The 27938-nt window shown below is 39.1% G+C and overlaps 1 protein-coding gene across 5 annotated transcripts in view; it reads left to right on the top strand.

Annotated features, from left to right (window-relative positions):
* Positions 1-27938, top strand: part of GRM8 (glutamate metabotropic receptor 8) — a 785529-nt gene that overhangs the window by 346077 nt on the left and 411514 nt on the right. For all 5 annotated transcript variants that reach the window (XM_059074201.2, XM_067042260.1, XM_067042258.1 and 2 more), the window contains exons 4-6: positions 1932-2067; positions 2536-2690; positions 3807-3944. In XM_059074201.2, coding sequence (XP_058930184.1) covers positions 1932-2067; positions 2536-2690; positions 3807-3944 — 429 coding nt within the window. The remainder of the gene's footprint in view (positions 1-1931; positions 2068-2535; positions 2691-3806; positions 3945-27938) is intronic.

The following is a 27938-nucleotide window of genomic DNA, read 5'->3' on the forward strand; positions in this document are numbered from 1 at the left end:
TAAATTAAATGTCCTTGCTCTTCCTCATAGGACTTGCCATAACTTACACTTATATACTTATTTTGCAGGTTTGTTTTGCATTAAGCCTGTTTTACCCATAACATCTCTAAACTCTGTGAAGGCAAGGGCCACGCCTATTTTATTCACCATTGTAAATCCATATGCCCCACATAGTATCTGGAAGATAGTGGGCATGCCATAAATATTTACTGAAGGAATGAATCAATCATCACAACTATTCATGTCATATCAGTAGACTAACTAACTACAGGCTCTGTCTGTGGATTATGGGCAATTCCCACCCCTGAAGAGCATAGTGTAGGGTTAGTGAGGGTATTGCTATTGCAGGGATAACTTTGGCAGTGCTCTAACTTATACAAAAAATAACCTTCAGTACTCTAGCACTGTTAATCATACAGTATTGTCACATATGTTAAATCTGATCACAACACACTGGACACCCACTGTCTGGCTACCACATGGTTCTTCTTTGTTTGGCTACCTGAGGTTTCTTGCTAAAGCATACAGCTCATCATGTAATTCTCCTGCTCATGAACTTTCAGTGGGTTCCCATCCTTTTTAAGATAAAATCCAAATTATTTGGCATGTATAACAAAGTCATTGTCAAGCTGGACCTGTCCATTCTTTCCAACCTCAGCCCCAGCCGGTCTCGACCATAGGTCACGATCAAGCAAGGTTCTTTCATACCTTGGCTTCTACCAAAAATGTCCCATTTTTTTCCCTATATTTATGTATATTTGCCCTTTAAAATCCAGCTCTCTCAAGCACTTGAGTTACTCCTTCCTCTGTGCTCCCAAAATGTGGTATACTCTCTTCATTCTAAAATTTATTACATGTTCCATGATAATTTATTGGAATGCCCCTCTCCCAGACTAGCGGGTAACTGCTGGATTAGACTACGCATTCCCAGTGTCTAGCCCAATGCATAGCATATAATGGCATCTAGTAATGTTTGGGTGACTTGAATGCATTGTCAACTGTTTAGAAGAAAAAATGCCTTTGCCTACTGAAGCAATGCTATAAATAAATGATGACTTTCTTGTCAAGCGACTCAAAAAGCCTGCTTAAACCATAATGCAATTGAAACATCTTGCTAATATTGCCTTTTCTCCTAGTATTAGAATATGTTATAACTGTACCACTGCAACGAAGGAAACCTCCTTTTTCTCCTCCAAGCCCAGTCCATCGGCAGGGGGCAGAGATCTTTTCTAAACTTTTCTTTTTGGCTTCTCGTTTCTTTAAAAGGAGAGGCCAAAAGAAGAGCTCTTTTGTTTTTCTGTGTGAGTGGGATGGGATTTCTGCCATTTTGATTTTCATGGTGGAGATATATGTCAACTGAGGGTTTGTGTCTTTGAAACTTGGCTAGTGTCTCAGTCTTGAAGACGACTTGTCTTGTAACATATTATGGTGCTGCATAAGAATCTTGCTGCAATACTGAGCTAAAAAAAGGAAATTAACCTTAAAGGAAGTCTACTAATAAATAAAATTAGCAAAAGGACCTTCCTTCCTCATAGGTAGTCTCACGTATAAGACATACTCATACCTTTTATTAATCCAGACACTTATCCTTGGACTTAGGTTAAATGAACTAAAAGAGCCTTCTCTCCACTCTTTCTCTCTTGTCCCACAATTTGTACACTTTGGTTTTCTTAAAGTCATCCGCAAAAATAATGTTTAAACTTGGAAAAAAACCTCTGATGTATGATTAAGTTATTGATGTCATTTATTTGATACATATAATGCAAAAAAGTGATTGCTTTTAATAGGTGAGAATGACAGATATTTTGAGAAATAATATCCTTTACTGAGTCATGTGTTTTTATAAAGTAGCTAACCTCATTAAGTGTGTTAAGTAAATATGTTTTCCTAATCACTTTCTCTGTTTCTTTCTTTTTTTTTTTTTTAAATAGGTGGTGTTTGCATTGCTCAGTCACAGAAAATCCCACGTGAACCAAGACCTGGAGAATTTGAAAAAATAATCAAGCGTCTGCTAGAAACACCTAATGCTCGGGCAGTGATTATGTTTGCTAATGAAGATGACATCAGGTGCTGATTGCTTTTCTTCCTCACGTAGGATCAGATTTGCAGCCCACATCCTTTTTGTAACATATTTCATGTTCAATGTAAAATCTTGTGAGATTTCATAGGAATTGCAACATTCTCATGCAATTACAGACTGCCTTCTGCTACACAGAGACAACAGCCTTCTAGTTTCTCAGTCCAATCTGTTTATCAAGTAAAACCTGGGGACTGAAAGAAATGAGACAAATAACGATGATAAACAGAATGATGTGAATGAGGTTAAGGGTAAGGCTAATTATCAGGTGCTGGAGTTAAAGTCTCCAATATATTCCCTTTAGGAGATGCTAAGACTCAGGCAGTTAGAATGATTGACTGGTTGTTTAATGGTGACCTACTGAGTGTTTATGACTTGATATAGCTGGTCTTGTAACATTCACAAGTATAGAGTTTCTTGGTAAATGTGGTATGTTTTATTTCTTTCTATTCCAATAGGAGGATATTGGAAGCAGCGAAAAAATTAAACCAAAGTGGGCATTTTCTCTGGATTGGCTCAGATAGTTGGGGATCCAAAATAGCACCTGTTTATCAGCAGGAGGAGATTGCAGAAGGGGCTGTGACAATTTTGCCCAAAAGAGCGTCAATTGATGGTAAGGATGCACTGTAGAGAATTTGCGTCATTCCAACTGAATCTAAACTCAAAAGCAAAATCAGGGTATCAGCATGTGATGAAATGAATCCATTATTAATGACTCGATAGAATTTTTAGGCCTGATGGCAGAATGGTCAAGACAGTAACTATTTAACTCAACATATTGTGTATATATATATATATATATATATATATATATATATATATATATTTTATTCGAAGAGAGTACCCACTAGATATTTTTTTAAGGGGCACTATTGTTGGCCTTGGATATCTCCATGATGTTAGTAGTTGCCCTCTTAAGTTTGCGTATTTCTGTGGGTGTATACAACGGTTATAGCATTGTTGGAAGGAGAGTGCTTGCTTTATAGCGAATGAAGACATGATGCTGGCCTGGCTCTATGCGTAAATAAATGCAACAGCAAAGATGTGGAGAATCTCTGAAAGGCGGTCTGTCTCCCAAATATCTTTTCCAATGATCTCGACAGTGATTGAAATTCCTACCTTTGCCATTATCCTTGGGAGTAAGGCACTATTTCCAGGTTGTCTCCCTTCAGTGAGGTGGTTACCTGAGCAGAATGACACTAGCCCATTACCCACGACTCCAGAAGATTACATTAGTAGTGATTAGTTTATTGAATTAGCTGAAAATGGAACATGCAGGACAGATAAACCTTGAGGCAAGTAGAAGCACGGAAGCCTGGAACACTGACTCCTGCTAGGGGAGAGAGAGGAGAATGAGACAAGACTGAGTTGGTTTTGAATATTCAGCACGAGGTCACTGCTTGCTGCCGCTGGGAGACACAGAGGAGAGACAGAGGAGAGACAGAGGTGGTGCGGATGCCACGCAACAGGCTTACCTGCTGTGTGCATACCTAGAGTCAGGTGCCTGAATGGTGAATGGTGGGAGTGGAGATATTGTCCACTGTTTCCCATTGACTCTTGCCACAAGGGAAGCCTTATTGCTGGGTTATTGGCTGCCCTCCCCCCTTTGTTATATATATTTTTTCATGCAATGATCACAACACAATATAATATCTATTCCAAAGCTCTGACGGTATTTGGTTTTGATTTTGGACGAATATTAAAATCATACCTTTCTTCTTTAAAATAGGGTTCGATCGATACTTTAGAAGCCGAACTCTTGCCAATAATCGAAGAAATGTATGGTTTGCGGAATTCTGGGAGGAGAATTTTGGATGCAAGTTAGGATCACATGGAAAAAGGAACAGTCACGTAAAGAAATGCACAGGTAGCCACTTAAATGTTTTCCTTGGTGCATTCGTTTTATCATTACCGGAGAAATGAAGTTTTTCTATGTGGATAATGATGATGGTATCTTCTACTTCCTCATGTCTCTTGTTATAGTTTCTCAGCAGGGCTGAGCTTACATTGATCATTCAACAGACTTAGGTGTGCTCATTGGTTCTTACAGTCAACAGACAAGTATGTACTGAACATGTGCCATGTGTCCAACACTGGGATATTTTAATTCTATTTAAAAAAAACATTTATTGAGTGCCTACTTTAGGCAAAGTACTTTATTAGGTTTGGTGGGATACTTACAAATAAGCAAGACATGATTCTGCCTGCCAGGAGTTCAAAATGTAGTGAGGATGACAGATTATAACAAATTGCTCTAAGATAGTGTTTTTCAACTATTTCAGTCCATGTCCCCCATATCTTGCACAACTCTATCAGCTATGATTTTTTTTGATGCTCTACTTTCTATATCTTGTGCTGAAAAATAATAGTGATATTAAATGTGCATTTTTTGAGTGTTAGAATGAAACTTTTTATTTGCAGAAACATGATTGTGTACGTAGAAACATCTATGGAATTTTAAAAGTGACTTAGAACTAAGTAGTACATTTAGCGAGATCACTTCAAGATACAAGGTCAATATAAACATCCTTTTAAATCCATTTACATATATATATATTAGAAACTAACACATAGAAAATGAAATATGTACAGCATGATTAAAAAGAACATAAACAGTTAGGGGTAATTTGAACAAAGATGCATAAGTCTTCTACACTAAAATCTTCTACACTGAATGAGCATCTTATAACCAGACACTCTTCCCTTGCTTACCCTCTGGCCCCGATATTTTGATATGACCTCCTTGCCCACGATTCACTTCCTTTGGAAATAGCTGTTCAAATGAGAGATGTAATCTGATAAGTGCTAGAGCAACCATATAAATGGAGAGACGATGGGGATGTGAAAATAGGGGCCACACTGTGGAGGGATGTGACTTCCAGGAGCTGGGGTAAGTGCAGTGAGACAAAGTTCATGCTCACAGGGCTTACATCTGAGTGTGAAAAGACAGACACTAAATAAGTAAATGTATTAAAGGAACAGAGACTTCCAGATGCCTCGGAGAAATACAACAGAGTAAATGTGAAAAGAGTGACCAGGTGGTCTCTGGAGGGATGGTGGCAATTACTGTAGATCGTTTGGTCAGGATGCTTTGCCAAGGAGGTGACATTTGAGACCAGACCTGAATGGCCAGTGTCGTCAGCCATGTGAAGATATGAGGGGTAGCCCATTCCAGGATCCAGGGCAAGCCTCTTTGGTGCAAGGTACAGATACAAAAAGGTCAGGGAGGCCAGAGTGAGTGAGAGTGAAGATAGGGAGTGAGTGGGAAAGTGAGGGCAGAAGAGGAAAAAGAGACAGGCCAGCTCCTGCAGGGCCTTGGAGTTCTTCCTAGAAGCTCCAGAGCTGAGTTTATCCTACCTGTAGGGTAGAAATACGTGAGGCTTTTCATTTAAGGCACTGCTCAGATACCTGTTTCAAAAAGATTTCCTCTGGCAGAAGGGTAGGGAGGGTTGGAGATCAGGGGAGAGAAAGGAGAAAGGTCAGTCGGGGCCCATCCAGTAGCCCCTGTAATGGGCAGTCACAGCTTAAATGAGACGTGCTAGTTAGGGGTGGAACCCAGAGTGCAGAGATCGTAGTAGGTAGTATTTACAGTGCACAGTGAGTGATTAATGCAGCGGGGATGGTGGTAAGTGATGGAGGTTCTGAATGTTAAATCTTTGACACCTAGGTCTAGGAGAATTACTTAACAGAAAGGACAGCACGGATGGTAGATGTGGAGGGACGGCCTTGAATCTGGCTCTGAGCTCGCCTCATGGACCTCCCCAGCAGGTGGCAGCATAAGGTCTGGCACCCCACATTGTGCGCTGCACTGAAAATACAGATGAGGGAGTGACAGGTGGAGGCCCGGAAGTTAAAGACGAGGACAGAGAGGCAGTGCCAAAGGCACTCGAGCAGATACAATGTATGACAGCTTGATCCTCTAGGGGACTAGCCAGAAGAGGAAATGAGCATGGCGGTTGGGGAGGATGAACTGGGAGTTAGGAGAGAAGATGGGGTGCACGCAGGGGGAGACTCAGATTACAAGGGCTGGAGATAGAGCGGGCATAGAGGAAGGAGAGGAAAGAATGCTTTTCGAAGAAGTTTGACAGAGAAAGAAAGTAGATACGGTGGGAGAGCTTGAGAAAGAAGCAGGGCTGCAGAAGTTTCTTTAGGAGAGGGCACATTTAAGCGTGTTTTCAGATAAACATAGCAGTCAGAAGAACTATCAAGAGAAAGAGGGGTTAAATGTGGAGTAGGATCTTGACAGAAACTTTAGGGAGATGCTTAAGAGGGACGTGTTACCTTTAAATCATGTGATTTAGTTGGGAAAAAGAGATACACATAGAGCTACATAAGCAGAGAGCAAAGCAATCCTATGATCAAGTGTTAAATTTGGACATAGATACTGAGGAAGTTCAGAAAATGTATGACTGTAAGTTCAAGTAAAATTCAAAGCTTCATGGAGGAGGCGAGTGTTTGATAACAAGAAAGATTTGAGAAAGCATCCGAAATGAGGGAAAGGATGGGTCAGCAGAGAGTGGCATGGAGGTGTGTGAAGAACAGTGCAGAGGTTCAGCTTATTGGAGAGGAGTTTGCGTGTCAGTGAATAATGGGATATAAAGAGCAGCCAGTTTCTAGAAAGGTTTGAAAGGAGAAGTTATACACAGAGTACCTGATGTGTTTCTCATTCAGGTATATTTTACAAGGTGCTTAGTTTTTGGTTTTTTAATGTTTTGTTTTAAATTTATTTATTTAATTAATTTATTTATTTTGGCTGCGTTGGGTCTTCGTTGCTGCGTGCGGGCTTTCTCTAGTTGTGGTGTGCGGGAGCTACTCTTCATTGCGGTGCGGTGGCTTCTCTTGTTGCAGAGCATGGGCTCTAGGCACAGGGGCTTCAGTAGCTGTGGCACGTGGGCTCAGTAGTTGTGGCTCGGGGGCTCTAGAGAGCAGGCTCAGTAGTTGTGGTGCACAGGCTTAGTTGCTCCGTGACATGTGGGATATTCCTGGACCAGGGCTTGAACACATGTCCCCTGCATTGGCAGGCAGATTCTTAACCACTGCGCCACCAGGGAAGCTCCAAGGTGCTTAGTTTTGAATTCTGAATGTTATTGTTTGATCATCCACATGTTTAGATCATATTAATGAAAATTTACCAGTTAGTGAAATGAATGAATTCTGTTCTTTATATATATTTGTATATATGATATATATGTACATATATACTATACACATGATAAAATTAGCAATTAATCATATAACTCTTTAACATACTGTTTTCAGAATCATCAATTTCTCTAAACTCATGTTTTCCAAAAAATTTTGATGTCTACAGATGTTCTTTTAGCGTTTGTTGATGGTGTATAAGGAATACTTATTTCAGGCATACTGACCTGGGTTGCTGTATAATCCAGACTTGGTGGCATGTCTGCTTCATATTCCTTTGATTTATTTGGGTGTTGCTAAAATTGTAACAATCTGCCCAATTAGAACTATTTCTAGTGCAATGAAAATGGTGTTTACTCCAAGTGCTAGGGCAAATGCACCCTTATGGAATGGGGTCAGTAAACAGATTTTCATGCAAATTCCATTGTGAGTGATACTAAAATAACTTGTCCCTGGGTAGAAAATAAATAAAGAATGCAATATTCTAACTTAGTTTTTTGGAAAACAGTAACACATGAATGTTTCCAGATGGTGAGAGAAGATATTTGTACCTCAAATTGCCATCAACACCCAGTTTTTATCTCTATTTCTGGGAAGCAAAGAAGATGGTCAGCACATTAGTTAGTGGTCAAAGAGGAAATGTACATAATGTACGTAAGAAGAAAAACCTACAGGATATTCATGAGTAGAGGTGTCCAGGGTTTGAACATTATTAATATTTCCAATTTGCCCAATTCCACCTAATTCAGAAATGAATGTATACAGTTGTGTGTGTTTCAAAATCTAGCCTTACAAGGTTTACATCTTAACCGTTCACAATGAGTCCAAAAGTTAGAGAACTCTGAAAGTGGGATATGCACAGGTCCTTTTTGCGGCATTTAGAGCATCCTTTGTGGGTTATGTTTTGAGTAAAATTTTACGTTAAGCGATGGTAATCTGTAAACGTAACTGCATCCGTTGGGGGCAATACTGGCAATGTATTTACATGGATAAGAGAGTGCTTCCGGCAGGCTAGAACTTCTGTCTTATCAATTTTCAGGAGCTAGAATGTCTTCAAGCAGTGAGGAGCATCCTCTTCCTAAAATTAACTTGGTACAGTTTTTCTGAGATGATTTCCCCCCTAGAATCTCAGGAAAGCTTTCAGAAAGATGTGATATTACTTTAACTTTGATCTGCTGGCCGAATTCCAAAGTGAAGTAATTCCTGCCATCCACTTAGCTATTTATGTAGTTATTATTGCTTCTGAGAGCTGCTGAGTTCTGAAAGCTACTACTACTTAATCCTACTTAAAATTCCCTTTGTCTTTCTCAAGAAGGAAAAAAGATTTTTTATACTTGATATCATTGTTGATGGGTGTTATTTTATAGACATTTCTCTGACCTCTTCTCTCTTTTCCTCCCTCCCTGTCTTCTCCCAGACTTAATGCCTCTCTGCTCCTCTCGACCCAAACACCCACACCCTCCCTTGAGGACTGTGGGTCTAACTCTGCTCTCCTTGTTTTGGCACATTTTTTTCACCCACCTATTCTCCCACTCACACCTCTGCCTGAACTCCTCTTCCACTGTTCCCCTTCAACATCTCGGTTTTTCTTTTTCCTGCTTTTCCCCTGATCAGTCCCTTACCTGACATTGTTTTGTCCAGCAAGACCCTCACTGTCAGTGGAGAGTTTTTCTTTGGAGGTCTCACTTGAATTTTGTAATGGCCATCATTCTGATTTCTTGTCTTTCCTAGTGAGGCCTGATAGTGAATATTGCAGGGAAACTTGAGCACATGCAGAGCAACTGCTAATCAAAGGCAGTCTCTCTCTTGGGTCACACTGTGTCTTGGCCTTCATTTCTCCACCCTGAATTGTAAATAGGCTCTGCCCTTACCAAAACAACATTCTCTGACCAACCCTCAAAATCCAGTCAGTATAGCATCTTAAAACATTTTGCCTCATTCAACAATTTGTTCATTCATTCATTCATTCTTCATTCACTTATGTATTCATTTTGGATAGCCAGCCTTGTGCCAGAGATTGCTAGAGACACAGACAAAGAGCAGATTACCTTTGCTTTCAAGTTACTCACACAGACATATACACCATCTTAGTGAATTTGAAGTGCTTTCCTTGTCTCGTGGGCTTGAATTCTCAGCCAGGAGGTTGGGGCACTGTTGCTTAGCTTGTGTACGGCTGACACTCGGAAGCTAAATGGTGGTGAGCATATGCTACTCGAAATGGCCTATTGATTCTTATTTATGACGATAGAAATGGTGGTAATGGAAAAAAGCAGTGCACAAATATGTTTCTTCCCGGGCTTCCCTGGTGGCGCAGTGGTTGAGAATCCACCTGCCTATGCAGGGGATACGGGTTCGTGCCCCGGTCCGGGAAGATCCCACATGCCGCGGAGCGGCTGGGCCCGTGAGTCATGGCCGCTGAGCCTGCGCGTCCGGAGCCTGTGCTCCGCAATGGGAGAGGCCACAACAGTGAGAGGCCCGCATACCGCAAAAAAAAAAAAAAAAAAAAAAAAAAAAAAAAAAAAATGTTTCTTCCCACAAACAAGAAATTCTGTCAGTGAACCAAATAGCAGACTCACTAATTAGCTTCTAAAAGGCCTGTCAGGTTACTTTTGGTGCCAGAGTAACTATGTTACTTTTCAGGTGTGACTCTCCCTCAACCTTTCCCTGTTTTGGGTGTCTGTGAAAGGTGGAAGCTCTCACCCATTCACTCAGATCCATGGAGGCCGTATGAGTGAATTGAGGGATGGATCGCACAATTGGAAGTGGTGATTCAGAATGAAAGGAAACTAAGATAACTTCCCCTGCATGAAAATGTGTTCTGTCATACCCATTTGCTCCTTGCATAGAGAAAAAGTCTGTGGGGGACAATATCTTTACATCTGCACCACGAAGTGGCCATTTAGCTCATATGCTCCTGTTCTTAACTTATTTAGGCCACTTCTGAGATTTCATACTGAATTTCAATAGATGCATTTGAGATGACAAATGGACATTGATTTCAGACATACTGGATTTCAGAATTTTAGAGCTGGGACATAAAATCAAGATCATTCTTTCATTTTGTAGATGAGGAAACTGGAACCCAGAGAAGTTTAGTGGATGACTGAAAAATCACACAGTGTTAGAGCTGCAGCTTGAATCCTCGTCTGTTTTACTTGAACTTATACTTGAATTTTATATCCTTGAGTTATTTTATTATTTACTTATTTTAGAGTTTTTAACCACATAGTTGAAAAGTGTTTTTTTCTCTTTATGATACTTTATGTATGACAGCAATGCATTATGAAATTTAAAACCACCAACTATTAAGTGAAACAAAAATTGCACATTGGTTGTTATCGAATCCTATAGAAAAGAGTCTAATATTTTAATATACTTCATATTGATTTTCAATGTGTATGTAGTATTTGTGAGTGGATCTTGAACAGAATAAAACTCTTCATCCAGTTCCCTGGACCCCCGCCATTTCTAAGGGTAGACCTAGGACTATATTAAAAAGAAATGGAGAAACTATCAGCCATAAGCTTCTACAACTCTTAAGTCCAGTGGCATTGAATTGTAGAAATTCACTTTGCTGAATTACAGTTAGTTTGTTCATTTATTCATTCCCTTATGGGAACCTCCCCCCACCATGTATTTTAAAGCAGTGCAGGAAGCACTGTAATGTATAATAGCACTTCTAGAAGTTTAGTGAGCACATAAACCACCTGCGAACCTGGTTAAAATGCAGATTTTGATTTCATCGGTCTGGGGTGAGACAGTCTGCATTTCTGACCAGTCCCAGATCATGCAAAGTCCATGGGCCCTGGGACACAACTGAGTAACAGGTGGGCATTAGAGTTAGTTTATAGAGATAACAAAAGTACCTGACATTTAATTAGCATAATAGATAGGCAACTGTGCTAAAGATTACTGATAAACTCAAGATGTCTTAAAGAAGATCATCTAAGTGACTTTAAATTTTCAAATACAAAAATTTACAATCACTAGCCTATGTTATGTATAGTATCTTCAATAAGTATTTAATTAGTAAAGTATAAAGATATTGTAATATGTGTGTGTGTGTGTGTGTGTGTGTATTTGTCTCCTCATTAGGAAATTTGAAAGTGGGAAGCTTAATTACTAAATTTAAAGAAACGTACACAGTTACACCTGTATCTCTAAAATCTGCAAAGTAGATAGCAAAGCTTGTCATATCAGGATCCAAAAATATTCTGAAAACTTAAAAAACCTGCACTGTCAGTGTTAAACACACATAGAGTAAAGGAATTGGAAATGTCCATAGAGATCATTTCGCTCAATTCTTTCATTTCTCAGTAAAGGAAATTGAGGCCCATCTGGCCTAAGTGAGTTGTCTAAAGCCCCATAGCTACCTGAAGGTGATGGTAGGGCTGAAATCTGACTCAACACTTGATTCTTTTCTTAATCCTTTCCAGCTCTGAAAGCCTTTCCCAGCGAGGGGCTGAGTTGCATTGATCCGTTCCACTATTTTTCCCTGGCATAGCGGCCTGAATGTTTTCATACGTATACATACTTAACCCATCTAGGGTTAAGTATTCCCTCTGTGCGAAGCTCCCTGACTTCTAAGGGGGTCAGATTGATACTCTTGGTCTGAGAAGCACAAATTCTGCTGGAAGTGTGGAAGTGTAAGGAAGTGCCGTGGAAGAGTGAACTTTAAGTGTACATAAACTCTTACATTTTTCAGACAGTAATTTAAAACAGAAGAACATCCATTCTATAGAATCAAAATGAATTTAGGAGTCTAGAAATCTATTCCTGCAAAATATACAATGGACTCTGGCATTAGCTTGATTGATTAGGGAGTCACACGTATCTCTGGAGAACATGATAAACATGATCTCTGGAATATTAGGCTGAAGGACTTAGAAATGGACAAGAGAATAAAAGCAAGTAAGTGACAGCTAAGCATTTTTAAGAACCAGTTATTTGAAAACCCATAATAAAGCTTGAGCCAGTGAGGATGAGAGAGGGATTAGAAAAGTATAGAAACAATAGAAAAAAATATCTTTCTCTCAAGGCTTATTAAGCTTCAGTTGAAGGAACCAGTTCATTAAAACAAAGCAAAACAAAGAAAGAAAGAATATACAGATGGCTCAATATTAATAAAATTTGATGTTCTTCCTCTCCCTCAGAAAACATACAAGACAGATAAATATAGGGCCCAACTATTTACGTTACAAAAGGAGTATTTATTTTCTAAGAAATTTTATCTTGGGATTCCTTTAAACCCATGAGATTTGAAGGAATTCTATGGCTACCACCATGACTTGATGAAATAAAAGAGATTTACACAAATTCTGATGAACACATCCAAACAAAAAGAGCTACATATTCAACTGAACAAGGAATTGGATACATAAGGCAAGGGAGACGTCAAAGGAAGTGTGATCAGAGATTACTAAGGCTAACTGAGAAAGCCTTCTGGAGAGTCTTATTTTTTGGTTACTTGTAGCTTTTGTTAAAACTCTATAACATGCTAAACTTCTCTAGTCCTTCTCCTCAAGGAGCTTATTATATTTTATGAAAAAGACAGTAGTTAGAAAAATGAAGATGCTAGTCTGTAAGCTTCTAGTAGGCAGGACCTGTATCCTCAGGATTTAGCACAGGCTTAGCATTCATTATCTGTTTGTTAGTTAATTGGTAAAAAATGATGGCCAATAACCCTCTTGCTCTTCATTTGAATCGTGTAGCTATGATGATGGGGCCTAGTTTGGCATAAGTTGGACAAGTATTTTAATTGTTGGAATGGCATTTTCAATGAAAGGAAAAGCTTAATACAAATGGTCATATTAAAGAGCCTTTACTGTAATTTAAGAATAAAATGTACTCTTCTGGTAGTTTATCTGTCTTTAAATTTCTGACTGCACTGCTAACATGGAGATGAGAATATAATTCCATAAACACATATAGGCCTGTGTCTTTCAGTTAAATCTAACTGGAATATTTGGTTGCATGATTATAAAAGCTGTGACTCTGTAGTGTTACATTTTTAAAAAAATTATACTATGTGGGTAGAGCATACTATATATCCATACTACCTCTAATGTAACAGAATAATAAAAAGACAATTTGGAAAATATGATAGAAAATGTCAGTTAAGAATGTGTTTAATAATTCCATTTAAGGAATATTACTCAGCCTAAAAAAACCGAAATTGAGTTATTTGCAGTGAGGTGGATGGATCTAGAGACTGTCATGCAGAGTGAAGTGAATCAGAAAGAGAGAAACAAATGCCATATGCCAACACATATATATGGAACCAAAAAAAAAAAAAAAAGGTTCTGAAGAACCTAGGCCAGGACAGGAATAAAGACACAGATGTAGAGAGTGGACTTGGGGACTAGGGGAGGGGAAAGGGTGGGCTGGGACAAAGTGAGAGAGTGTCATGGACATATATACACTACCAAACGTAAAATAGCTATCTGGTGGGAAGCAGCCACATGGCACAGGGAGATCAGCTCGGTGCTTTGTGACCACCTAGAGGGGTGGGATGGGGAGGGTGGGAGGGAGGGAGACGCAAGAGGGAAGAGATAGGGGGACGTATGTATATGTATAACTGATTCACTTTGTTATAAAACAGAAACTAGCACGCCATTGTAAAGCAGTTATACTCCAATAAAGATGTTAAAAAAATTCCATTTCAGCATGTTTATTTGTTTATTTGTCTATCACTAGTTTTCTTTCCCCACAAGAACATGGGCTTCATGAAGCAGGGACTTTGTTTTGTTCTCTGTTGCGTCCCAGTGCTTAGGAAGCCATTTGGCACAAATAGGCTTCCTCAAAATACCTGTTGAATGAATGAATGAATTGAATCCAGCTTATTTACTACTTACTTTTCCTCAGGTACTATTAGATGTTGGGGGCATATTAGCGAACGAAACAGAAATGGTCTTTGCCCTCATGGGGCTTATAGTTTGAGAAGATGAATAATTAAGTTGCATCTCTGCAATGAAATGTTTTATGACTGGTGAGTGGGAGCATGTATCAGGGAGACCTAATGTGGTGTAGGGGAGAAGAGTGGTGCCATTTAAGTTGAGACTAAAACATAAGCAGCATTTAGACAGGATAAAGAGGTGATCAATAGGATTATTATTTCAAATAGATGGAAGCACAAAGGCCAGTAGGCAAGAGAGAGGATGGCGGTTTGAGGAAATGAACAAGTTCAGTACGGCTGTGGTAGAGAGCAGGGGGGTAGAATAGTACAAGAGAAGGATCGAGACCTAGGAAAGGATAGGCCATGTAAGATTTTATATGCCACACCAGGGAGTTAACATTTGTTTTGAAAGGCAATGAACAGGCACTAAAAGGTTTTAAAGAGATCAGTGACATAATCGGATTTCCATTTTAGAAAGATTATTCTGGCTGTAGCATAACACTGGCAAGGTGTAACACTGGAGGAAGGAGACCAGTTGGATATTACAGTAATTCCCCCAGGGTTGATAGTGACCCAGGTTATGATGGCTGTACCGCACTGGGGTGTGGCGAGAAGTAGGTGGATAAATTTTAAGAGATAGATTTAGGACTTGGCAATTAATTACTTACTGAGTGGAAAAATCATGGATGACAACTTGATTCTTGGATTGGGAAATTGGGTCATTGGTTGAGAGAGTGTTCCTGACATACCAATGATTGGGGAAGAGGGGGAAGGAGAGGATGATGAATTCTGTTTGGGATATGTTGAATTTAAGGAAGCTGAGAGATATTCAGCTGCAGATGTCTGGGAAGCAGTTAGTTGGTTATGTGAGTCTGAAGCTGAGGAAAGAGGTTTGCCAGAAATTATGTGGACAGCAAATTGCAGAGGGCCTGAGCCAGAGCTTGATGGACTCAGCCTTAGGGAATGTGTTGAAGGAGAGGATCCCAGAATTCTACTTTCTCTATGAATTGTTTTCAGTAACCATGAGTGGACCCTCTAAGGTCATATTGCTGATCTACAGCCCTAGACCCTACTTCCCTCCCTAATGTCTCTGCAACTACAACTGACTAGTCCAAGGCTGGGCGCTTGACCCAAGCTGTACCACTAGAGTCTCTCCAAAGGGTATTTAGATCTGGAAGTGAAGAAGGAATACCATTTTCCCTTGGGCGGGAGGGTGTGTGGTGAAGCTGTGAGAGGTGAGGCTGGGGAGACTGTCAAGTTCTTTACTGTGAGGAGAAAGTTGGCCTGGGATAATGATATTGACATGTAGCCAGAACAGAGATGGCAAATGGAAAGTTCTGACTGTGATCAAAACCTTAACCGTGCCCTTCCTGCAGGTATGTGAGATAGTTCAAGACCCTTCTAATTAAATTTTCCCATCCTTAGCTAGCAACCTAAAGATCAGACTAGCATATGATAATAATACATAGGAAGATTAGAAGAGATAATACACATAAAGTTTATTGCTTGCTACATAGGGAGTACAGCAGGCACTGTAGCTTATCCAATAGCAGTTTCCCTTTCTGCTAGGCTGGTGCCATGCAATTGAATTTTCTGAGATAAGGATGGTTTTCTATATCTATGTTGTCCAATGGAGTAGCCACATGTGGCTAACATGTGGCTGTTAGGCACTTGAATGCAACTAGTACAACTGAGAAACCGAATTTTAAAATTAAAATTTAATTAGCTTACATTTACACGTGAATAGTTACACGTGGCTACTGGCCATCTTATTGGACAGCAGACGTTTAGGCTGACAGACCTACGGAACGAAAATTTTATTTTAGTGTGCATCCCGTGTAACACAGTTAATTCTGATTGGTCTTGTTCACTTATGGTGGTCCTGTCCTGTTTTGCCAGTGTTTAGTTAAAAGGGTAACTTGTAATATCGTTCTGGTCAATGAGATAGATGGGAGAGACTTCCAGGATCCTTCAGGGAGTGGGGAATCTTTGTTCTTCTGGTTGTTGGTAAATTTGTAATTGGTGGCTGGACCTGCAGCAGAGAAATCATGCTGAGGGTAGCACAATAGAAGAGTAGAAGGAACTTCAGTCACTGCTGATGTCTTTGAACCTCTGAATTAACCAGCCCTGGAGTCCCCTTCCATTCTTGTGATATGAGATAATGATAAACCCTCTCAATCTGAAAGCCATTTTGCACTGGATTTTCTCTTATTTGCAACTGAAAGCATACTAATACAATATATTATCAATGAGTGGGAATGAGTTATTTAACATGACATGAACATGCCTCATTTTAAGAAGATGTGACAAAAATTAAAATTCTAAGATAAATCAGGAGTTTAATGTTTCCAACACAGACAAATTGTTTATATTAAAGGATTTGCCACAGGTTTCTTAAATACTGACTTCCCAGTCAGTGAATATAAAATACGATTTGATTTATTAAAATTAAAATGATATACAGCTTTTCAGCAATCTTTCACTGAGACATGTTTCTATATAAGTTGCAGAATTCTGAAGCACAAGTATTAGAGAATGCTCCTTAATTTGTCAAATTAGTTTGCCTCTGGGTTCCATTAAGCAACATGCCCTAGAGCCTACCAAAATGTTATTTTACAGATGATGGGGGTGTGTGCTAATTACCACCTAGACAGACAGTAATTTAGCTAAGCATTTTTCTTTGCAGTGTAAGTGAAAACGTGTTCAAAGTGCTTGTAAGTTTATCAATGAAATCATAAGACCTAAGAGGAACTAGGTGTTTATTATGCTTTCTGTGTCTAGTAAAATTATCAGCCACATTGGTAGACATTCCAACACTACATCTTAGCTGTGTGATCTTGGGCAAATAACTTAACCTCTAAGAAGTCTTGCTAAATATTAATTTTTCCTATCTCTACATTTTGGTAGTGACGGTGGTGGCTGTTATTGGTATACATACCTTTCACAAAGGCCATTCAATTGCTCTGGTTCTTCCTTATGTGACCAAAATGCCCTCTGGCTAAAACATTGAGCTTAAATGTAGAACTTATAATATTGTTTTTAGAAGTGGTGCATATTTCTTTATGCACTTCCCCACTACATCCCAACACAGGGCTGAGTTGGGATGTGACTATTTATTGGGAAAGGAATTAGTATTCTGACCAATATATGATGTCATTTCACCCCTGTATTACTTTTCCATGCCCATTGGCCCACACAGAACCCACGAGCTTCAGGTTTACTTGCTTACATCACTGTGGTCAAATGCTTAAAATTGTAGTTTCATTTGGGAAAATGATTAATATCTTTCATTAAGGACATTACAATGCTGGTTTAGGATGACCATTCTCGCCACTATTATTCAACATAGTTTTGGAAGTCCTAGCCATGGCAATCAGAGAAGAAAAGGAAACAAAAGGAATCCAAATTGGAAAAGAAGAAGTAAAACTGTCACTGTTTGCAGATGACATGATACTATATGTAGAAAACCTTAAGGATGCTACCAGAAAACTACTAGAGCTCATCAATGAATTTGGTAAAGTTGTAGGAAACAAAATTAATACTCAGAAATCTCTTGCATTCCTATACACTAACAACAAAAGATCAGAAAGAGAAATCAAGGAAACAGGACTTCCCTGGTGGTGCAGTGGTTAAGAATCCTCCTGCCAATGCTGGGGACACAAGTTTGATCCCTGGTCTGGGAAGATCCCACATGCCACAGAGCAACTAAGCCCATGCACCACAACTACTGAGCCTGTGCTCTAGAGCCTGCCAGCCACAACTACTGAGCCCACATGCCACAACTACTGAAGCCCATGTGCCTAAAGCCCATGGTCCATAACAAGAGAAGCCACTGCAATGAAAAGCTCACACACCACAACAAAGAGTAGCCCCTGCTCGCCACAACTAGAGAAAGCCCACACACAGCAACGAAGACCCAACACAGCCAAAACTAAATAAATTAATTTAAAAAAAGAATAAAATACCTAGGAATAAACCTGCCTAAGGAGACAAAAAAACTATACTCAGAAAACTATAATATACTGATGATAGAAATAAAGGATGACACAAATAGATGGAGAGATATACCATGTTCTTGGATTGGAAGAATCGATATTGCAAGAATGACTATACCACCCAAAGCAATCTACAGATTCAATGCAATCCCTATCAAATTACCAATGACATTTTTCACAGAATTAGGACAAACAGTTTTACAATTTGTATGGAAACACAAAAGACCCCACATAGCCAAAGCAATCTTGAGAAAGAAAATCAAAGCTGGAGGAATCAGCTGAGGCTCCCTGACTTCAGTCTACACTACAAAGCTACAGTAATCAAAACAGTATGTACTGGCACAAAAACAGAAATATAGATCAATGGAACAGGATACAGTCCAGCGATAAACCCACGCACCTATGGTCAACTAATCTATGACAAAGGAGACAAGGATATACAATGGAGAAAAGACAGTCTCTTCAATAAGTGGTGCTGAGAAAACTGGACAGCTACATGTAAAAGAATGAAATTAGAACACTCTTTAACACCACACACAAAAACAAACTCACAGTGGGTTAAAGATCTAAATGTAAGGCCGGATACTATAAAACTCTTAGAGGAAAACATAAACAGAATACTCTTTGACATAAGTTGCAGCAAGATCTTTTTCAGTCCACCTTCTAGAGTAATGAAAATAAAAACAAAAATAAATAAATGGGACCTAATTAAACTTAAAAGCTTTTGCATGGTAAAGGAAACCATGGTTCCTGAAACACTTCAGAAGTCTTTCTGTGGGCGGTGGAATATGCTCTACGTCTGTCTCTCACCCAGATCTCTTCCAGAAAGAATATAGGCAATACTAGCTAAGCTGTTACATGGCAGCAACATTCAGTTATTTGGCAAGAGAGAGCCAAGATTCCAAATATGCTGATTCAGCAGAGCAGAGAGATGAAAACTGATGAAAGTCTCAGGTATCCATCAGAATATGTGATCATTTAAATAATATTCAAATCCCGCTAGCCCACAGAGAATCAGAGGACATCAGATGAGGAAGGAAACTTAGAGGTCAACACATCCAACATTTTGCTGAGCTTCACCTCTCAGCCTGATGTAAAATGAGGACAGGGAGGGCACAGACACATTTTGGTTTTACTGATTCAGTAGAACTCATGAAGGCTTTATTTGGTTCAAAATGAGGCTTTCTCATTGACTCTAAATAGGCTTTTTAGCAGCACACAGAAGGATTTCCACTGTGATCTTTTTCTCCCCAGTCAGAGTGAAGACATAGGTCTGACGCAGGCTGATAGCTGTGGAAGAGAAAAGTACCAGCAGACCAGAGCCCAGCGAATGGGCCCGCTGCCAGGTCTAGGTCCAGCACCCTGAGTAGTATCATTTGTCTGAGCTACTTTTATGAAACAGAAGCCTTCTTTTCTGTATTTGTACCAGTGAAAGGGAGCTTTGGTGTAACTGATCAAAAGAAGCAGAAAAACAAATAATTCATATTGGTTTAGGATGCCCAGCTACCCCTCCCTTTTTCAGGAGTCTTTATTTACATCTCAGCACATGGCCAACGTTCTGGGAATTCTGGCTTAATGCATCCCAGAGGGGTTTCCTTAATAGATATGAAGGTTTAATTCAGTAGAACCCAGAAATCTGTTTAGCTTTTTCTCCCCTGCCCCATGACAGAAAATGTCCCTGTTACTGATTTCTTTGTGGGGTCATCTGCATAATTCCTAGGGCTGACAGGCTGACACAAAGCCCGACTTCAGTGTGCTGTGTTGGCTGCATGACTCACATCTTCCCCGAGGGCTGCAGGTTTGATTAAATGTTTAAATGACCTTTTAGGACAGATTATTATGAGATTGGGCAAACAATTTGTTCTTCCAATTCTGAATAACTTTGGTGTATATTTGGGGTAAATGTAGAGAGGGTTGAGAAGAGTGTGAACAAGATACTTGGGTAGTCCTTGCAGATGAGGGTGGTGATGATGTTGATAATTTTGATATAAATAGAGAGTAAGATTTGTCAAAAGAGGGGCAAACTCAACACAGTTCCTCATTGCCAGCTCCCTCCTTTCCCTCTCAAAGACAGACACATATAGCACGTTCAGTCACTGGTGACTTTCTAACCATTCAAGAGCTCCAGTGCTTCCCAAGGACCACAGCCCTGTGGTCAGGGAACTTTCTGCTGATGGCTCTCTGGGAAGCTCAGTACTATCTTTAACATGGCAAGTATAATTTGAGAGTAGAATTCCTTCAAGGACATTTCTAAATACTGTATGCATTGGTAAACTACACACAACCTCATTGTTCAGTATGTCCCTACGGAATCTTATAATCTGGCCATAGATTTCACTTCCTAGAGCTTAGTTATCTATCTCCAGTTGATTCTTTCATCTACTGCTAGTTCTTGAAAAAGAAGTCGTTCCTGGTTGGATTTTCAGGTGTATCTCATGCTCATTTTAGGCTCCAGATTGAAAACTTCATTTTTTTGAGACACCCAGAAGGACCACATCTTAGTCCACCTGGCTTTTATCATCTGGATCCCTTGAATGAGTCTACCTTGTTTGGACATATTTCCAGAATAATGCTTCTCTGTCCTTACAGAATGCAACCTTCCCCTCTTTTGGCCCTTACTCTGCTGCTCTAGTACATTCATTCATTGCAACTTAGAATAAACACTAGATAAATATCTAAGATTGAATTCCTCATTTTATATGTTTTATTATCTGGGAATCTGGCTGCATAGAAGCTATAGTAACTTAGGGATGGGAGGTATTACTCAAGAAAGTCTCCACACATATATGTTTTGGAAAATGAAATTTTGATTCTATAAGATGAATTAACTATGACTTTTCTTCAGAAAAAATGTATTTCAGTGACTTTTCATTTATATGGCCACAGTATTAATCTGTTGGCATTAGTGAATTCATGCAGCCTGCTCAGAAATTAATGGAGCCTGTTTATCCTATGCATTTTCTCATTCACTCCTTTTAGCTCTTCTTGTCTTCTTGGCAACACTGCTGACATCATAAAAGATGTTACACATCCCACTGCTACAGCCTTTGCAAGTTTTTTTTATGATTATCACACATTTAGGGACTTGTATAGTGCTGGATCTCTGGTCAAATTATTTTGAAATTGTAATACAAAATGCACAGGAGAAAACTGAAAATGTGCAGAAGTAGGCATGCTTTTCTTGGAAAAAATTAAAGTCAAAATAAAAAGTAAGACGTATAAAATGTGTCTGGAATTTTGCTGCTCTATTTTCTTAATTTGTTGGTTTACGTACTTAACTGGTTGATCTCAAGTTGTGTTAATAGGTATGACAAGCGTCCATGTAAGTTCTGGCAATAATGTGGGGAAGCTCAGATTTGATTTTGCAAGTTACGTGAGTATGCAGAATGACCCTATCATCAAAGTTCCTGCCTTGTAACACATGCTTTGGCTTCATGAGAGTGATCTTGTTTTGGAACAAACCAATTGAGTAGAGCAGAACATCACTGTACCTGCACAGAATTACCTGGATAACTTTGTGGTTATAAAGAGTAAGATAAAAACTACATCATTATAATCACTCCATGCTATTTATATGACAGAAATAATACTGTACCAAGTGTCACAAAGAATAAGAAAATGCAGCGCCTGTCCTTCAGGAGCTTTCATTTCCAAGGAGAAAAACAAGCTTGCTCTTGGATTCAGATAAGAACCTTTATTATGATTACAAATTGGGTTTCCTTATCTTATTTCAGAAATGTTACATTTGAAGGTGGAAGATAGCTTGAAATGCACCCCCCCAACTCCCTGAAGATTTAAAACCATTCTTGAATTAGTAAATGTATTCAAAAATGAAAAATTAAATCAGATTTGTTGTATGAAATCATCTAAACCTAATTTCTCTATTAAGACTATTTTAAGTTTAGTTAAAATAGACTTAATAGGCTATTTTTTAAGTTTTAAGTTTCATATGCTTAAATGTCCCATGCTTTCCTGCTACAGAAAACAATTTCCCTGCTGGTGTGAAAGACGTGGGCTCTTTTTCCAGCTTTTGATCATAGACCTCCAAGTACTGAGTAAGACAATTATGGCTGGGGTACTCCTCTGACTATTCTCAGGGTACAGGGAACAGAAAGGAGCAAGGTGGAACTGTGGACTAATCTTGGGTTGCTTTTTTTAAGTCTTTTGATGTTGAGCCTCTATTTTTAGAAGTTAGGACTTAGTTTGTGGTTGGATGTGTGCTTCTCAACTCTAGAAAGTTTGAGGTTATCTAGTTCTTCGCTTGAATTATTTACTGAGGCTCTTAAACTACATTCTGTGTCACTGTAGGAATATGGTGGAGGAGAGGGCAGTGGGTCCTACTGGGGTCCCTGCAAAGCCAGCCATGATGCTGCAAGCATCCCTCATAGATAAGGACCAAGACTGAGCTGCTCTGGTTTGAAGATGTTGGATGATGTGGGGTTTGTGCCAGAGTGTTGCTTCATCTCTCATGACATGTTGAGCTCACTCTCAGCAAGCCCAGTTGAAAAGCAGGGTCAGATTTGGATAGAGAGGTATATAATAAGTAGCTGCTCTCAGGACAGGACTTTAGGGTGTCCAGAAGAACATTCTCTTCTTGGAAATGCTTCCCATACCTACTTGCTGATGAAAGAGCTCCAGGAATAGGATACAAAGCCTCCAACTTGTCTTACCTCTGTGTCTAGGGCAGATCTCCTTGCTATATGCCCATAGAGCACTATACTCACTTTTACATCATCACTCACTTGTACATTTCTGTATGGGATTGTTTGATTGATGTTGATTCCCTATTAAATTGTAAGCTCCAAGAGCATAAGGAGTGTCTTCGTTGCTCACCTTTGTGTTCACTCTGTCTTCCACTTAGAAGGCACTGGATAAGTATTTGTTGAGTGAATAATGATGTAAAAAATACTTCTGTGGTAGGTGAGGCATTCATTAAGTTTACACTACAATGAAAGACATTTCTTCCCAATAGAACATGATCTCCATTTTCTCTATGTCATTTCTAGTTGCTAAATTGACTTTGAGGTTGAGAGATGGGGCTGTGACTCAATATGTATAAACTCTTCAAGAAAGAATGTGCTTCATTTTCCTTTTTTAAGTCATTGAATAAGAATGAAAAAAGAATGATAAGAATGAAAAAGAGAAAAAAGTGAGAGGCTTCTTAAGCTACTGATATCCAGTAGTTGGTTGGAAATATTGATCTTTGTGTTGTTTGTCTTTTGTTTAGTTGCAAAATTCCTATATTTCTATCTTTGACAAAGTTTTATGCAGTCAATCTGGATGCTCAATTTTTTACTTTGATTTTCTTTGTTTGATCCACTGCTGAATGACATTCAGCTTTTGGTTGTGGAAAATGTTTCCATGTCTCCATCTTTTAAGGAAATGTTCCTAAATGGCTCAGTCATTTTGAATACAGTTTTTTTCTGTGTTTGTTTTTAATTTATAGCACCAGTAAATGGTTTATATTCTACTGTTAACTAGTACTCATTGACGATGATTTTTTTTTTTTTTTTTTTTTTTTGCGGCACGCGGGCTTCTCACTGTTGTGGCCTCTCGCGTTGCGCGGAGCACAGGCTCCAGATGCGCAGGCTCAGCGGCCATGGCTCACGGGCCCAGCCGCTCTGCGGCATGTAGGATCTTCCCCGACCGGGGCACGAACACATGCCCCCTGCATCGGCAGGCAGACGCTCAACCACTGCACCACCAGGGAAGCCCAACGATGATGATTTTTAAATTCTAGGGAGCTAAAAGGAAAAATCACAGCTCATTTTATTACTGTGTAGGATCTTATGACAGATATTTAATACTATTATTCACGCTTGATCTTTTCTTTGCTAAACTATCTGCATTATCTCTATTCTGATTTTTGATTTTTTCATTGGATATACATATTTTTTTTACAACTGTTGTTTTTTTAAAAAAACATGGTTGAGAAATATCTGTCATTTTCTATCTCTCTATTGATTATCTCTAAACCAAAATTTTTGAAACATATCTAACAAATGGGTGTGGGATATATCAACAATATAACTTCAGATATGAGCTATTCTTGGTGAAAGGATTTATTTCATCTCTGTGACTTGGATTCTTCAACTTGGAATGATTCTGGCTGAGCCCTTCTTTTATCTGATGTTAGTTTTTGAATACACATTTGGCTGCTTCAGACCCACCTGAAATGCAGCCTCATTGAAATATAGGTGTGCAATTCATAAAATTATATTTTTACCCTTCTTGATACATAAAAAAAAGCAGCTATTTGTGTGTGTGTGTAGAGTTGGAAGAAATATTAGAGACTATTTATCCTGGATTAGTTTTTACAGATTAGAGAACTGGAATCGTTTGGGATAACTTGTCTAAGGGCCAGAGAAAGGAACCAGGACCAGAAATCCTGTATATATTTTTATTTTACAATGAATTGCTGTTGATGTGATCTCCCAGTCTGAGTGATTTATGCATGCCATTCTATTTGTCTTTCTGGCATCAAAACAAAAGAAAGCCCAGTTTGTTTTATTCTTCTTCTACCCATTGCATAGTTGAAATGAGGCTCAGTATTCTGCTGTAAATTCAGAATCAGTAGAGCCTAAGAAGATGAAGGGGACTTTGAATCATCTATGTAATCCAAACACCTCAATTAGCTGTGTAATTATTTGTATGTGAAGCTTCTTGAGTTTTGTTGTGTTTTGGATTGAGGCCAATCAGAAATGACCCTTGAGTTCTGATTTTATCTAGTCAGTCTCTCCTTGGCCAAGGAGAACATTTGGGCATGAATGGTAATTTTTATTATCCTGTGAATGACTCCCATTAGAAATAGCTACCTGAGGCCAGCCTTCAGTTCTATTTTGATCTAATTATATCACAGACATAGCCTTTGGTGTTCTCTTTGACCTCTGGAGACTGCGCCTGGGCACAGGGAAATTACAAATACTACTGAGGTCTCAGTAATAAGGATACCATTTTATATACTTAGAAATAGATGCTTTTTCTCTGTGGGATGCCTGAGTAGGAAATTTTTATGGCTCCAAATGTAGCCACAACATTCAAACATCAGGAGAGGCTCCTATTACAGAAATTCCCCTGAAACATTCGATCTCAGGAGGGTCAAACTGCTCCCAGTGCAGACCCTTGACCTCCTAAGAAGAAAGCCTTTATCTCTCTTTCTGTCTTTCTCTCTCTCTCTCTCTTTCTCTCTATCTATCTATTATTCATTTATTTATTTTTATTCTCATAGCAGAGATCAGTATAGAATCTTATTCCTTTCTAGTGAATTTTTGTAAATTCTCCCCTCCGCTTTTGGGTTCCTTTTTCTAGTTGAGTGGAACTGCCTACATATTTTTATAAGCTATCTCTTAGTATTCTTGTTTCTTTTTATTTAAAATATTAACAATTTGTAATGAAAGGAACTCAAAAAGAGCAGACTACCCTCTATCCCTCTATCTAGCATCCTTAGTGATACAGAAATGACAGGTAGAATACTTTATCATATTTTCACTTGCCTTTTTTCTTTTAATCAAAGAGGTTGAATTAAATATCTAAAGCAAAATAAGCAAAAACCCAGAGCTATAAATTTCGGGGTCAGTCCAACTGCATAAAGCACTAGAAAATGTCAGATACAAAGCTAGATGCAAACTGACGGGGAGAAAAAAAAATGTGTGCTGAAAGCCCCAAATCAAAAGCAAAATTAAAATTTGTGCTGACCCTTCTCCCTTGGGGCTGCAGATGTCACTGCTGTCCAGGGCACCGTCTGTTACTGAGTGGAAGGAAGAGAAATGGCATCCAAGTCACTAGTGTAAAATTAAGTTGTCTGCCTGCCAAGTCCTGAAGACGTCCTGCCATAGTTTTTAAGGCAAGGGGATGTGGGGTAGAGGTGAGCTACAAAGGTGACCACTAACACTCAGGGATTCCTATCTTTGATGGTTCATTCTTTTATTATAAGATGTTTTATAGGAGTCAGTTTATTATAAGACTGAAAATAGGACTTAAATTTTATCTATTTATTTTATAAATATATCATTAAAATTTTATTTTATTATGTATACACATTTATTTATTTTCAGACTAATTTTCATTGTGGGTAACAGTAGTTACCACTTATTTAGAGCTTATTGTGCTAGAGATTTTATAGACTTTTTTTCATTTAATATTCAAAATAATTCTATAACCTGAGTATTATTGTCATTTTAAAGGTAAGGAAGCTGAGCCTCTAAGTAAAGTTGCTCAAAGTAACACATAGCTGCGACTTCAGGGAGTTCTGTAGTTGTTTCCTCACTCCAAATGCCGGGGATCGCAGAAACTGCAACCCTTTAGAAGGCTGCAGCTGAGCTGGGGACTGTGCAAGCTGTTCTCCGCTTGCTGGGTCCCCATCCATTCTCCACTGTTCTGTATCCTCCCTGCGTCCTGGGAAGCTGGCCTTTACAGCTTCCATACAGATTGCATGTCCAGGACTCTCCTCCCCTCTGTCTTCATCTTGGGCTTGGCCAATGGGAAGCCTTAGCAAGATATTGGACGGTGAGAGGAGAAAGAGGTGCGAATGTTTCCTCTCCATGTCCTGTTTGACCCTGTGCCCTGGCTGTGGTGGTGTCCTTTCAGGCTTCCACTCCCTCCAGGCTGCCCTCTTCCATGCATCCAGCTTTAACTGGGCTCCTGTGGAAATGCTACTCCTTCTCCTGTCTCTTCATTTCTACTGGTAGTACTGTCTTCTCACCACTGTTAGTCTCACTGTTGCCTCTCCATCTTGTTTGTTCCTTAACTCTGTCTACACTTTGGTAAATAACTCCTTCCTTAAAATCTCTTCATTTGAACCATCTGGGATGAATTCTGTTTCCTTCTGGGACCCTGACTGATACAGAGACTGATAGTACACCCATATGAAAATAAGTTATAGGTAATTTGCAAAGCAATTTCAAAAGCTCTAAATTAGGATCACTAACATACCAAAGAGCACAGATAAGAAAATAAATTTATTTCATACAGGGCATGGCAGGTTTTTTGTTTTTTTTTAAATTAATGGTGAATCTGCCTCAGGGAGATATGAGAGACTAGGATGGTGAGGGGTAAAGACTTTAAGAGTCTGTTATATATCAGGTTTCAGAGAACTGTGATAGGTTTTGAGCTCGTGATAAAAGCTGTCTTTGGGGAAGATTTTTTTTCTAGCAGCCATTTGTAGGAAGAGAGGGTTGGCATCAGGGAGAAGAATTACAATGCTTTTAAACAAGCCTGTGGTAAAGTGACGGGAGGCAGATTTGCATAGTGACTGCAGGTATGATAAAAAACATGGAATGAAACGTATCGAAGGAAACATCACTACTACGTGACTGCATTCTTGCCTGTGTGATGCATTTGCTTTAAGTTGGTATAAGCTCTTCACATGCAGAGGCCCCATATGCCTTGATGTAACATTAGAACAAATTGCAGAAGTTAAATTTGGAATTAAGGTAACAGTTGGTTGTAGTGAACATCATTCCTGTGTCTATCTCTTGGACTTTATGTGGAAGCACTTAAAGTTCTAAGAGGCTAATTTCAGTTCAATCTATTCATTTAACAATATTTCAGATTTTTTAGTTTTCTGTTTCCAGTTGTTCAGACTCCTCAACTTGAAATCCGAGGGCATTATAGACTCCAAGCAAATTGCTTGTGCATTAAGACTGCTGAACTTGGAAAGAGTAATCCTATAAAAGCCCTGTCATTGCTGAAGCATTTTCCTAATCGTGTATTCCTGAATGTTTATTTGAAAATGTTCTCTTTTGGTGGGGAGGTAAATGAGCTGATGTGTATTGAGCTCTATCTACCCATTTGTTTATTTATTCATCTAATAAACATTTTAGGGAATAGG

The sequence above is a fragment of the Kogia breviceps genome, chromosome 9 (genome assembly GCF_026419965.1).
Source record: "Kogia breviceps isolate mKogBre1 chromosome 9, mKogBre1 haplotype 1, whole genome shotgun sequence".
NCBI lineage: Eukaryota > Metazoa > Chordata > Mammalia > Artiodactyla > Physeteridae > Kogia > Kogia breviceps.